General features: G+C 39.6%; 1 protein-coding gene across 3 annotated transcripts in view; it reads right to left on the reverse strand.

The window, feature by feature from the left end:
- Nucleotides 1-3,331: 3,331 nt before the first annotated feature.
- The window catches only part of SLC44A3 (solute carrier family 44 member 3), a 35,581-nt gene continuing 25,051 nt past the window's right edge, over nt 3,332-13,861 (reverse strand). The window contains exons 13-17 of one of the 3 annotated variants that reach the window (XR_011680595.1): nt 7,354-7,491; nt 6,646-6,882; nt 5,269-5,404; nt 4,766-4,864; nt 3,332-3,583 (exon numbers count right to left, since the gene is read on the reverse strand). Coding sequence is in view for 1 of the 3 variants with exons in the window: in XM_071436233.1 (XP_071292334.1) it covers nt 3,578-3,583; nt 4,766-4,864; nt 6,646-6,882; nt 7,354-7,491 (480 nt within the window). In the remaining 2 variants the exon portion in view is untranslated. Of the gene's footprint in view, nt 3,584-4,765; nt 5,405-6,645; nt 6,883-7,353; nt 7,492-13,861 lie in introns of all 3 variants that reach the window. The other 2 variants (XR_011680594.1, XM_071436233.1) reach the window with 2 other exon arrangements.

Genomic DNA, 13,861 nt, shown 5'->3' on the forward strand with positions numbered 1-13,861 from the left:
ATCACACATATTTATTGTTGCCTCTGCTTCAGCCTGTTGCCTTTATGCCATCACTTGGAGAATGCAAAACACTGTTGCTTTAGATTATGTAAAGACACACACAGCCTGTGCCTGCTGAGCACCTGCAATCCCAGGCACCCAGTTACTGATAGCAGAGCTTTATTCCTAAATGGAGGATGCTTTCTTCCTCAACATGGAATGCAGAGAAACTACACTAATTTACCTGCACGTTTTAAAAGGAGGAAAAAGAGCACGTGTCAATGGGGGCCAATGTTGCAGTTTCTACCTTCTGTAAAATAATTCAAGGTTATCTTAAAAGTGTTCACTGCAGCTTAAATGTACTACATTCACATATTAAATGTTTTACATTTGCAAGTTCTGGATTTATGAAGGATTTTTTCCTCAAGATTGGAAATTGTTTGTGCATGCTCCATTAGTTTCTGTCATCTTTGAATGTGATGTTGTGATCTGACTTTCAGCTGACCTATTTGTTGTGTAACTCTTAAGCTTATTTATTTTACAGAATTTAAATTAGAAAGGCTCACTAGAGGTCACTGGTCCAAGCCCTGCATCTGAGGCAAGAGAATTATTAGCAACAGATCTGTTAAGACCTACTCTTCCTGAATGATTCTCTCCCTTGAAAATAGTAGTTCTTAATTATTTAGAACTGTTGTATTGAATCCTGAAAAGCAGTTCTACAATCAACAGCAAAAGCTTTTTTGTTTTTATAGTTCAGGTGAAAGCAATCTTTTTGAAAGCCTGACCATGCCCTCCTTCTTTCTGAAGCCAAATCTTAGGCTTTAAACTACCTGACCCTTATGTACTTAAACAGAAGAAACAAACAACAGGCAAGCTGTTGTTGGTATGCATGTTTCATCCACAGAGATATCCAATAGAATCACAACTGAATTGAGAGGTTGAAGTAGACACCAAGCAAGACCAAAATCAAGCTGCTTTGCTGAAAACATTAGGCTACAATACTTAGTTATTTTCTGGTTAGCAGACACCAGTAGTCCCTGTTTTCTTTTTTTAAGGAACATAGTTATAAAAGTACCTTTAATTCTGCTGAATCTAATCCTCCATAGCTGCAGGGAAGATGAGTCCACGCTTACTGGGCTGCATTGCAGGGCAGACATCAGATTATTGGAAGTGGCTTAGCCCAGCCTCAGAAGCAGCAGGAACTGTATTCCCAGGAAGGATGTGCAGCCTCCTTTACAGCTCCTGACTGCAGGACCCTGCAGGGGAAGGCAGCCTTGCCAAGCAAGCACTAAAGAGCACCAGCTTCTGTAGGAGTGCCTTATCCCTCTCACTCAGGTGGAGGCTCCTACCACCCAGGAATGCTACAGCTGGAGATGGTTGACACAATTGCCAGTGGAATGGATGTAAGATTGGGAGGTCTTGAGTTGTAAATGAAAGCTATAAAGCTATGCTTTCTGTACAAATGTAATTGAGAGCTATATATTTTGAAGTATTCTCTAAAATGTACACAGTTCTCAAAACTTATTTTATAATGTAATTTCTGGACTAATGACAATACAGTATTCCTTAAACAGCATACACTCAAATACAGCTTAACTGGTATTTTTCAGTACCTTCCTTCTTTAAAAGTTGACCCAGAATTTGTAGGAAGTGTATGAATCCTTTCTCCACTCTGGAGCTGCAGTGAAGGCAATGATCCTACATCATAATTGCAATGAGCAGAACCACAGAGTTGTTGAGATGGGAAGGGACCTCTGAAGGTCATCCAGGGATTTTCTGAAAACAAGGACATACTTAGATAAAAATTTCCCTCCCTTTTTTTCCACCAGAGTTCCTGAGTCAAAGGCCAAAACTTGCAGTGTGAGTACCAAATACAAACAGGAAAAAAACCCTGAATGTTTAATAAGAACTGGGGGTTTTTAAACTTCAAAGCAAACCTCTTATGCTTTGTAAACTGGTAAATATCATGTTTATATAGTGAAGACACTGCTTCTTGGAAGCAATTATGTGAAACCTGTGGCAGAGAAAAAGTTTTGCCCCTTTGTAAGTACCATATCTGCACACTTCCTCAGGGTTAGAGAGCTATTGCTTATTCAGGACTTTTCAGAAGTTCCCACAGCATCCAGAAGCTAAGCACAAAAAGTATCCAAGGGTACAGATTTAAATAAGGAGAGGTGGTGAGTCACAGCCAGCATTATCATCTTGCCAGGCAGAAAGTAATTCATCTGTTTCTTTCCCTTTTTCATCATTTATCCTATATTCCACAACTTCTTGAAGTGGCTCATATTAAAGTAGACTGAAGTTAATTAAATTATGGATAAAAAGCAAGTATTTCTTAGTATTTCTAGATAACTCGTCTGCTTTCAACAGCAGGAGGCCAGATACAGTATTTAAATGAAATGGATTTCTTATTCAGGCATCAGTGAGCTTTTCTGTACATCATTTCCAAGCTGTGACTAATCAAGGGTTTATCAATCTATTCATTTAGACAGTTCTGAGTCACCTGCAGTGATGTCACACTTCCTATATTGATACTTTACTGAAATCCCTGGCTGGCATCATTTTCTCACCACAAACCTCTCAAATAAAATTTGAACAAAGAGAATAAAATGTGCCACCAAGTAAAATCTGGAACCACTCCATACTCAGAACAAGGTGGAGCCTACAAAATGTATTACAGTCAGGATCCAGGCAGAAGCTTTAAAATTGCTCACAAGAAAGTGCTGGCAGACTGTTACCAAGTTAATTTTTTTTAAAGTGTCTACACCTGTGTTCCTCTTCTGACTGAAGCCCTGACAGTTGCTCCATTTCCTCCATGATGTATTTAACACCCATGTTACAGCTAACATTTCTATAAAATATTATTTATAGCATTTTTATCTCATGTCTGTCCTGTTATTTTATCTCTGTCATCTGCTACTTTGTCAAGCTCTAAATACAGATGCAAATTTTTCTGCTTCATCTTTTCAATTGCAGAAAGAAGGAAGGAAGGAAGGACTATTCCTCATCTGCCCTTTGGAGAGGAGCTGGACAGTTTATGTTACAAACTTGTAAAAACCATTCCCAAAAGAGTATAATTGAAAGAAAGATGCCTACCTCATAACCGCTAATTATCTTGACTACAGAGAATTTCTATCAAGGGTAATTTCCATCAGTGAGCTTAGTCTGTTCCTTAATTGGCTGTTCAGATATGCAGAATGAATCAGGACACAGTCATCTCAGAGCACCTCCTCTACAAATGTTTCTGCATTTACTGTTCTAGGGTTGACTGGCACAGCATTCCCAGAGAAACCTGAAAAAATCATGTTAGCTCCATGACCTCTTTGACTTACTAATTTAGTCTGACAACATAGAAATTTACAAAGAGTGAGTTTATTATCAACTTTCAGACCATCATAACAAATGTAGTAATAAAAATCAGATGTGATGACACACAAAATATTTTATTCATACAAACAGATTGTGTGTCATTTTACCAGTGCAGAAGATACAACAGATTTAGGGAGCTAATACTTTGTCCTGGGCTATTGGTCACCTTTACTGATGCCCGTTTTTGCTATTGCTGATCTGCTTCCACACTTTCTGGTGTACTTCACATTCAAGTCTACAAAGAGAGAAAAAAGAAGTCAAATAATGTGTAGCACTGTTTCTGCATTTAAATGTCGTAAGAGTAAACTGGGAAAATGATTAAGGTTCTTTTGTATCTCAAATCCACAATCTTTTTGCAGGGAATAACACCCACCCAGCCTCTGGTTTCTGTGCTTGGCAAAAAAATTACTGAAGAATGCAATAACAGACCCAAACAATGAAAATATTTAGTACTATCCCTCACTGTAGTACTAAACTGGAGGAGTCCTCTGCCTGTAGCAGAATGTCCACAGAATTGTGTGAGAGGTCACGAGCCTGCTACCTTTTGAACGCAGATCAAGAAAAATCACCAACTTCTGTTACACTTGTGTAAGTAGCTGTGACAGCAGAGGACTTGTAGTACCCAGCAAGTGTGGGTGCCAGAGGAGCTGTTCCTGCAGAATCTTCCTCTAGCAGCCCTAGCCTGGCCCCCACAATGCTTGGGGAAAATCAGTCCCCCTGATTCTGAACTTGCTGGGGCAGCTTCTAGGTTGGGCAATTTGCAGTATTTTTTCAGATGTCAGTGAATGAGTGTTGATTCTGAGGACTTTCCCAAGCCTGGGTGTGGGGAAACACTCCCTTCTGGCATGTCAGCTTTGTTACTCCATCATAAAACTAAATAAATATATATTCTGATAAAAAAGGAAGAGAGAAAGAGGAGAGGAGAGGAGAGGAGAGGAGAGGAGAGGAGAGGAGAGGAGAGGAGAGGAGAGGAGAGGAGAGGAGAGGAGAGGAGAGGAGAGGAGAGGAGAGGAGAGGAGAGGAGAGGAGAGGAGAGGACTCTAAGCTCTGGTCTTAGAGGTCTGGAACTTCAGCATGAAATTAAGCAGCCTACCACTCTTCTGACTTTGATACAGCAGGCAGGTGAAAGACTATCTGAATATGATTTATCTCCCACCCCTCTGGCACTGTCCAAACTTTCTCTTCTTCTGCTGGGCACAATGGGGAATGTGGAAAAAAAAGAGAATAATTATTTTATCCATTTATTTTGCACTAGCAGAGGGTTTCCTGAGGAGGGAAAGCAATAGAAGAACAGGATACTGGATACACTATCCTGGTTGCTGTGAGATGTCAGGAGCTACGTGATAATCCCTTCTTGGAACATAAAGGCAAACACATTAGCTGGCAGGTAAACACATATCCCACGCTCCTGTCTCACCATAGGCTGGAGCTCTGTCCCATCTTCATTATCCTGGAATGGTCTTGTGTTTCTGTGGTTTCGATCTTCTGTTAACTTGTTACTCTGACTCACAAAGGTCTACAAGCAAAAACCAGGGTGAGAGCGTTTGTGAAAGGAAACCATTACACTAATAAAAATACCTGGTGAAGGAAGATAATTAGCCCAGGGCTAAGAAACTGTAGCTGGTTCCTGGCTGGATGACACTGAGTGACACTGCAAGGGACTGCAGAGACAGCAAAAGTGATGAATGCAAGTGAGAAAGATGAATCAAAATCTCTGTTACAACTCCTACTGCAGGAATGACGTTTCCAGCTGTATGAAATCCCTCCCCCAGCTCTCCACCCACTTCTGCATATTGTCCTGAGGGCCACAGAGCCTCCCTTCCACCCCCGGGATGTTTGTAACCTGATTGTAACACAGACAAGTCAAATGCCTTCATGTGTTGGGAAACTCCAAATTCTTGTCTGTGTTAGCAAACTTACTCTTGATCATACAATGAGGAGGAGTTTGGATGTGCTGCCCACAGTTTTTCCATAGAAGGGTATAGAGCCTGTCCTGCTTGGAAGACTCCTTGTCCCTGGGGGAAATCCTCTCTTCACCCACAGCTCTAGGGCATGGCTAATTACACAGAATTAAGAGCAGAGTTAAAGAGAAACTACCACAAAGTATGGAAGTGGAGAAAGGAGAGCCTCTGTTTCATGAAGGAAAATTGGCTTAAGAAGTATTTAGAATTTGGCAAAACAGAGAGGGAAGAACAGAGGTCAAGGCTTCAGAGTTTTCCATTCGGTTTTATATTCCTAGCCAGGCGATGTGCTTAAGTACTATTCTGAACCAAAGCCAAAGAATATATATCTGCTTTCTTCTGTACAAAGGGTTAAGCCTATCTTTAGGCTGCCTTTTTGTTGTGCTGTTGTTGTTCTCAACAAAATTCTATGAATATTACAGAAACTCTAACAGCAGCATTAAAAAAATAAATAATAACCAGAACTCCAAAACAGTTCTGACATTGTCCTGAAGAAAGCCATCCAGAACAGTTGTGTCATATGAGCTACTCTGGCTGCTGGTTGTTTTCATGGATTGCTAAGATTTTCTCTTGTTGAGTAGTTTGTGAAGGAAAAGACAGAAGTGTCAAAAATAGCACAAAAGGAAAAAAATACCTGCATCTTCAGATATTCTCCTAATTAGAAAGGGGTGGCACATATATATTCAAAGGCTTCAGTTACAGCACTGCATCACTATTAGCTAAGTACCGAAGGTACTACAATACAGTAATTACAAGGGTAAGATGCAGAACAACCTGTCCAGAGGCAGAAGAGTTTAATCAAGAGATAGAAGACAATTTTTTGGCAAAAGAATCTGTAAAGGTAAGAAGCAGAGCAACTCAGATTTGCATTAAATATGTTCAGAACTACATCACCTGTAGGATGTGGAGTGGATCCCTGACCTGCTACTTGTTAATTTTTTCTCATCAGTGTACAGTGAGTCACAAGAAATATAAGCATTAATCTTAGGGCACCCCATGGATCAATTTCTGCAGCTAGCTTGTCTATTTATTTATATCTTCTAATTACCAACAATATATTAAAGATATATCTAATTAGGCCTAAAGAGTCAGCCATTACTTACTGAATATGATCTAAAAGAAGGCAGCAGGTCATAGCTAGACACAGGAGTCAGAGGGACCCATTTACTTCAGTTTATAAATTAATGTACTTGTATCCCTGAGTCCATCCTGTTCTAAGGTGTTGGAAAGGAAGTAACATGGGTTGTGAGTTCAGATTACTAGGTCTTGGGGAAAGAAAAAGTGCTTAAAAGCTTAGAATGTCTCAAATATCTTTGCTGTAATCAGTGGGATTTACCAGCAGCTCCTGATCCACAAAGTATGGCTTCTCTGCAGTCCCATCATTTGTTTCCATATCAATCGCAAAGCAAAGGAACATGGCATCTGCTGTCACTTCAAACACAGACAGAAAACTGTGGGACATCAGGTAGGCAAAAAATCCAACCAGCAACAGAGGAACTACCCAAGCTTGCAGCTCCCGGTGGTAGTTAAATGCCATCAATCCCCCAAAAACAGTGAAGCACACAACAAACACCTGTAAAGGGCAGCAAGAGAGAAGTGCAGCCTCATTAATCATGCAGATATGTTTCTCAAGTAAAAAAACAATCTCCCCAAACCCTGAGGCAAATACATTACAGCCAGTATTTTAAGAGCACATCTCATTTGGGAGATAGCTAAGCAATTTCCAGCATCACATAGCTGTGGCACTTTGTGTTCAATTCCATGTGTAAATACCACAGGGCAGAGGAAACCTCTTGCCACGTATTTACCAAAGACTTGATGCAATTGGAACTGCCAGAGGGTCCAAGGACACTGCTATCATACAACAAAATAACTCTGCAAAGGTAAATTCCTCAGATATTCTTCTCTCCCAAACTTATTTTATAGCATTGACAACACTGGATTTAAGAAAGATAAACTTTATTTACTTTAGGTATATGAAAAGATAATCAAACCTGATTTTCCACTTCATTTTTACAGAACCAATATTTTTATTTACTCTTACCTTTCCTAAAAATAGGAGAAAATCTCCAAAGCAGCTAATGGATGCAAGTTTAGCAGAATTCCTTGCCAAAATACAGACAGCATCCTTTGCTGATGTACAAAAATCTGTCCCATTTATGGCTGTAGTTGTGTATGCATGCTGAAATGATATAATAATGTAGTGAGAGAGGAAACACTGATAATCTAGATTTTACTTCAGCAAAACACAAAGCCTTAAACTCCATTTGGAATTACTGACTTTATGAATATAAAGAGTTATTTATTTTAAATTACTATAATAGTCATGCTTCTAAATTCAAAGAGTTTTTCTACATAATTTCCACCATTAGCAAATGTTACAATAGTGACTAAATAAATCACTGAAGCCACATTTATCAGTTTATTTTAAAACACTGAAGTTCCTGACCCCAAAATTTGTGAATGAATATGACACAATTACCAGAGAACACCTGGAGTCACTGTCCAAACTTACAGGCTATCTATCTCCAACACTGCTGGCCAACTGTGTAAGTGGAGAAATGAAGTTGTGTATTTACTGGGTCATTAAAAGTTGATGATTAAAGAATTTTTATACATGGCTCTTTGAAACACTTTAGTGAAATTCAAGCTTATAGTTATAGCCATTAAACAAACCTTTTTGTGAAGGATTCTGGACTAGACCAATGCCCCACCCCACTCAGAACAACAGATAATTGGGGCACTCCCAGTTTTTCAATGTATTGAGAATTTTACATTATATTGCTTGGTGGAAACTTGCCTGGATAGGTGGGGAGGATAGAATATTTACCTTCATGGATTTGATTATTTTTGCACTTATGCATAAATTAACATGTATGTCCCATTTATGGAACTCCTCAGCAAGGTTTTGAAATTATGTCCAAAATATCAGCTAAGAAAAGCAGCACTCATGATACATGAAACATATCCTTGGCTTTACCAGTAATACTTATGAGTAGTTTCCCTTTACTCAAACTATTAGAAGGCAGATTACACCACAAGAACTTTAGTCACATCTGATATGGTCAGTAAGAGCCACAGTGTGCAAGGGATTACTCTTCTAAAGGAATTTAAAAACCAAACATGTACGTGGTGCTTACAATTGCTTTCTGCTTCACCTGGAAGTGAAAAAAAACCCAGCCCATAAGGGGTTTACTGAAAGTGAATTATACTGGCCTACTGAAAACCCTTCCTTTTCAAAAATCTGGTTTTTCTTACTTACAATTCAAAATATAAAACAATTTCAGATATCTGAAGCAAAGAAAATTCATTTCTGTAGAGTTCAGTTTCATCTGTGAGCAATTTCTGTAGCATGGCAAAGCTATGACATTGTATGAGAGAAGGAAGGAAGGAAAGGAAGGGAGGAAGCAGGCAGGAAGGCAGGCAGGAAGGAAGGCTGGTTAGATGCAATCAAAGAGTTTATGCCTCTTTATTGTGGATATTATTTATATAAAAAACAGTGATTTTTCCTCTGATAGTAAAGAAAAAACCATTGACATTCTGTAAATACTGTACTTACATATTAGAAAATACATCCATAGATGGAAAAAGTATAAATAAAGACCATGGATCTATTGCCCATTCTATGAAAACATCAGAGACACCAGTGAACTCTACAGAAACTCAAAGAGTATCTGCATAAAAATATGTTTAAACAAGCAAGCTCACTTCATTCCTAAATAGGAAGAAACGCTTTCTTTGCTAACTTTCATTTATCCTGAGGGTGTTCCCCTCCTGGCAGGATGCCATCACAGCAGAACTCCCAGGATGTGGCCGCAGGAGAGCTGCCAGTGCCAGCCCTGCTGGCCCGGGACACGGGCAGAGATGGCCTCACATCACACTGCCTCTGTCTGCCAGCCAGAGCTGTCACTGCAGATTTCAGACATGGACAGATTTCTCTTTATAACATGCTGTGAGTTCAGTCTCTTTCATCATTCCCATTAAACACACAGGGAACTGAGACACAAAGTAGAAAAGTGTTTTCTAAGTTTGTTTTTGTTCCTTAAGATCTAAATTCACAGAGCAGATCCTGATCTGGTGAGGTCAGTATAAATTTTGCCAATAAATTAAACAGAGATTCTGTATTCATTATAAATTGAAAAAAATGTGTTTTAAAAATAAAAAAGAATGTTGAAAAAGCACGTGAGCTTGTACAAACATTGTTTCCAAACTTAAAATAAATACTCATTTGCTTGCACTCTTGAAATAGCCACTCTGGTATTCAAAGAATGTGCAATGAAAAGAATTTCTGATATTTATTAACTAGAATGGTTACCTTGGAAAGATTGAAAATGACGCTGGAGACTGTACACTACCTGAACAGGCATTTGTTTTGTTACAAACCAGCTGATAAAAAATGGCATTTATAGCAGTTACAACTTAAACAAATAATGTAAGTATTACCTAATGATAATACTCAAGAAATAAAGGCAGCCAGGTAATAATCTAACATTCTAGAATGAATAGGAGAGAGACAGAAATTAATGAACTGCTGAAGGCTACAAAACTAGTCAGACACATGTGAAGCAAGAATATTACCAGCACAACTGGAAGACTCAGCCAAGTGATCTCTACATTTTAGCAAAAAATACATTTCTGAGAAAAAAATATTTGAAGGGTTTCTTGTTCAGCCTAGAATCTTTTTCCACGCACTTGCCTCACAATTTTCAAGTTTCTCATACAGACCCTATGCCCTGATCCCATCCGGCCACACAGAAATCTACATGTTCTCACTAACAAAACACATCAAACATTTAAGCTAACATACATTTCCATGCAACTCAGCATTGCACAAAAATGAGCTCAAGTAATTTTTCATTCTTACTCATCAAGGAACACCTAACACCTACAAGTTATTACCTATATTTGCAAATAATTTTGGACTTTCAAGAAAAAAGCTTATATATCCCATTAAGTTTAAAATTGCAGCATATGTGCAGTAATCCAAAGGCTTTCAAATTAAAGATTGTTGCAAAGGCTAAGATGGAAGACCATGGCCAGTTAAGAACCTGCTAACATTTAGAAACAGGTTATTTAAATATGTGTTTCTACAGAAAATATTTTTCCATGCACAAAAGCTTTAGTGGATTTGAAAATGTTTGGGAGAAGAGCAGCAGGAATGATCCAAAAGGCATGGAATGTCTTCTGTCTGGGGAACGTGAGGCTCTTCTGTCTGGAAAAGACATGACTGAAGGAGATGCAGCAGGAGGCTGACGCTGCCGACTCATGAGAAATGCAGGGAGGCTGTGTAGGCTTAGATGGCTCACTGCTTCTTCCAGAACAAAGGCCAGGCAGGGGCAGGACAGTATGAAGCATTAGGAGCCAAATTTAAAAACAGACGGTATTCCTTCTCACCATAAATCTGCAAACTGTGGACTGCTGGGCGAAGGATGCTTTAGCTTCTAAAAGTTCACAGGAGCTCCGTGGAGATGGGGAATTTCAGGGAAAAGGAATCTGCTGAGAGTTATTTAACACACAGAAAACATACAGCTCAAGAAGTCCCTGGGTTGAAAACAGATTCAGAAACAGCACAGAGGCAGGGAAATATCCTTTTGTTCTACCTTAGCATTTGCTCACAGTCATTGCTGAAGATGGGATACTGAGCTAGAAAGAGATTCAGTCTGATCTTATATACACATTAGAACTCATATTTTTATCTTTGCCTAATAAATTGATCTTTTACAATGGTAGTCTCTGCTCTGGTGACAAGCAAGTAATGGTGGCATTGATAGCATTGAAAGCACAGGGGATAGTGGACTGGGATCAGCATTTATCTTTCCACCAGCAAGTTGATCTCGTATCACCACCTCTCTGAAGAACACAAGCCCTTCTGCCTTGGGGCCTGGGAACTAGACACTGATTTCTCAGTGTCAGGATGAATAAATAGGGAATGTGAATGTTTACATATTTCCAAATACCACAGTATGCAAAAAAATCTATTTAAAGAATATATCCTTCTGTGCCTCACAACACAGAATGTCAAAGGTCTTGGAAAAAGTGACCTGGTAGTTTCATGAGAAAGGCGCTGTGGCTCGGATCCAGGCTGTAAGTTCTCCAATTGTTGAGAATAATTGCTACTTTGTGTAACAGCTGAATTCAGTCCTCCATTCTAGGGCTTGCTTTCATAAAATGAGCTTGGGGAAGAGAAAATTGCCATAGCAACAGAATCTTCTTAAAAAGGAAGAAGGAGACATGCTGATCTCTCATTCCAGTTCAGCTTTTTCTGTTCTGCTGGTGTTTTCATCCCAATCTGATCTTATTGCTGCCAACTCTCCTGGGGACTGCCCTGGTCAGCTACCCCCAGTGCAGTGTAGCTCAGGCTGGACCTTAAATTGTCTTAGCCTGCAAGTGTCACTGATGCCAATGGAAGCCCTTCAGAAAACAAAATCCAGTGGTAGCAAGAGGCAATGAGTGTGGCTGCTGTGCAGCAGTTAGTGGTCTGGTGAGAGTGTTGTATCATGACTCTCAGATGGTGGGAAATGAGAGCAAGATGGGCCTTGTGAGGCCCCACTGAAGAGATGAGGACATACAAGACTGGAAGGGACTTTCAGCCACTCCAGTGCCTATTTCAGATTAACATATTACGTAAATCTTCTCCTAAGTGGAAAACCCCTTCTTTAAATCACTTAGGACTTCCCCTCTCCCAGGCCTTACACGTGGAGCTGTTCCAGACAGTTGTCCTGCTGGTCCTTAGGAACCTTCCAACTTCCAGACATTTATTCATGAACAATTTATATCTACTCTACTCTATTTTTCTGCTGATCTTGTCAGGCTTTTAGCCCTCCCTGCTGTCTCATAGATGGCTAATGGGCTCGCTCTTGCCCTTCATTTGTCACAGGATATTCCAGTCCCCTCCATGAGATAAGCCTGGGCACATAAGCAGCAACTTGTACAATGGCATTTATCCCCTTCTTTCCAGTGCAAGTGTTTCATCTCGTAGTTTCCAGGACTTCCATTCCATCTTATATTTTCAGTCTGGACTTACTGGAGAAAATTTTCAGGTTTCCCTGCTTCCTACTCTCTGCATCATTGACTCCTTCCATGGCTGTCATCCAGTGGGTAGGACCAACACAGCTTTTTTCTCAGAGGGCAATCAGGTGTCCTTTTCTGCTGCATCACAGTGTTACATGTGGGCTCCATTTCCATGACAGGGTTGGAGCAAAAGGATGCTGCTTTATGTGCCCATTGCATGATGATTACACCATTACTGGGGTTGCTTTCAGGGCTTCTGCACTTAGTGAGAAAATGTTCTTATTTGGGATTTTTGAAATAAATCAAACTGAAGATTTTCAGAGAGTTGTTAATAAATTTCTCTGCTTAAAAGCACAGAATTACCTGTCACTCGCTTAATTGCCTTTTATTTTCTCTTTCTCTCTCTTTTCCCCCCCTTTTGTTTCTTCTTAGTGGGATAGGGAAGAAGAGAAATGTATCAAAGTAAGAATTAGTCAACTTTGTCCAGCTCTATTCCCTACATGGTTCTTCCTACAGAATAAGTTAAGACCTAAAGATTTTTGTTTCCTATTATCATATACATAAAGTCCATAGGGGGGAGATAAACTTATATAAAATATTATTTCAGTGTAGAAGAACATTTTATCCTTGTATTTTCAAGAGGATTGAAAAATTAGCTCTATATCTAGAAGCAATATTGCCAGTAACATTAAAATGCATTATTGTTTTTGGGAGGAAAAAGAAGTAGTTGATGGGGTGAGGCACAATGTGTTTGGCATGGAGAGAACTGTGCTTTACAATAGCATGCATTAATTTTGGTTTTATCTAGGTGAATTCTCCACAAGGCATTTAACTGAAACCTCCTGATAGGCTTCCATCCAAAGTTTAAGAGACAACCAACTGCTATGGATATAGAGGCGTTAGACAGACTTGCTTTGGTTTATTACACTGGACAATTGCTGGCTTTCAGCTCCCAGGAAGGGTCTCTGTCCCAGGAAATGGGGCTCACACCCTGCTGAATTCACTGACAGCCCAGAAGGCAGCAGCACTGCAGCAACTGTGCTGATGAACACAGAAACCACACCCTGCTCAGCAACCCCTTCAGAAACCCAGGCACTGTACTTTGGAGCAGTCACTTTGCCAACTGGCTGCAGAAAGACCTAAAGCAGACACAGAAAAGCAAAACTATCCAGTTGTGTTGTTTTCAAAAAGTCACTGCAACAGGGCTGTAAAGGGAGAACATGTGAACACTTCGATGTATCTAAAGTTAAGACTGCCATCAGAACTTAAGAAAGCAGGAGAGACACAGACCTCATAATTCCCAAATCACATTAAAAACCAGTATATTCTTTTTACAGAAGAAAAAGTTCAATCTCCTAGATTTTACTTCAGATGATTGGATATGTTTATCTGGAACATACTGAAACCATCAGAGCCAGATAAAAAATCCGTGGTAATTCTGACAAGTGTTGGCAAGCAGAACAGTCAAGTAAGGATAGTGACTTTATATTCAGAAAGCACTTTTCAGCCACAGAACCCTGAGTGCTTTACAATTGTTGCTA

The sequence above is a fragment of the Agelaius tricolor genome, unplaced genomic scaffold, assembly GCF_023055355.1.
Source record: "Agelaius tricolor isolate 1412-34295 unplaced genomic scaffold, bAgeTri1.0.p SCAF_11, whole genome shotgun sequence".
In the NCBI taxonomy this organism is placed as follows: Eukaryota; Metazoa; Chordata; class Aves; order Passeriformes; family Icteridae; genus Agelaius; species Agelaius tricolor.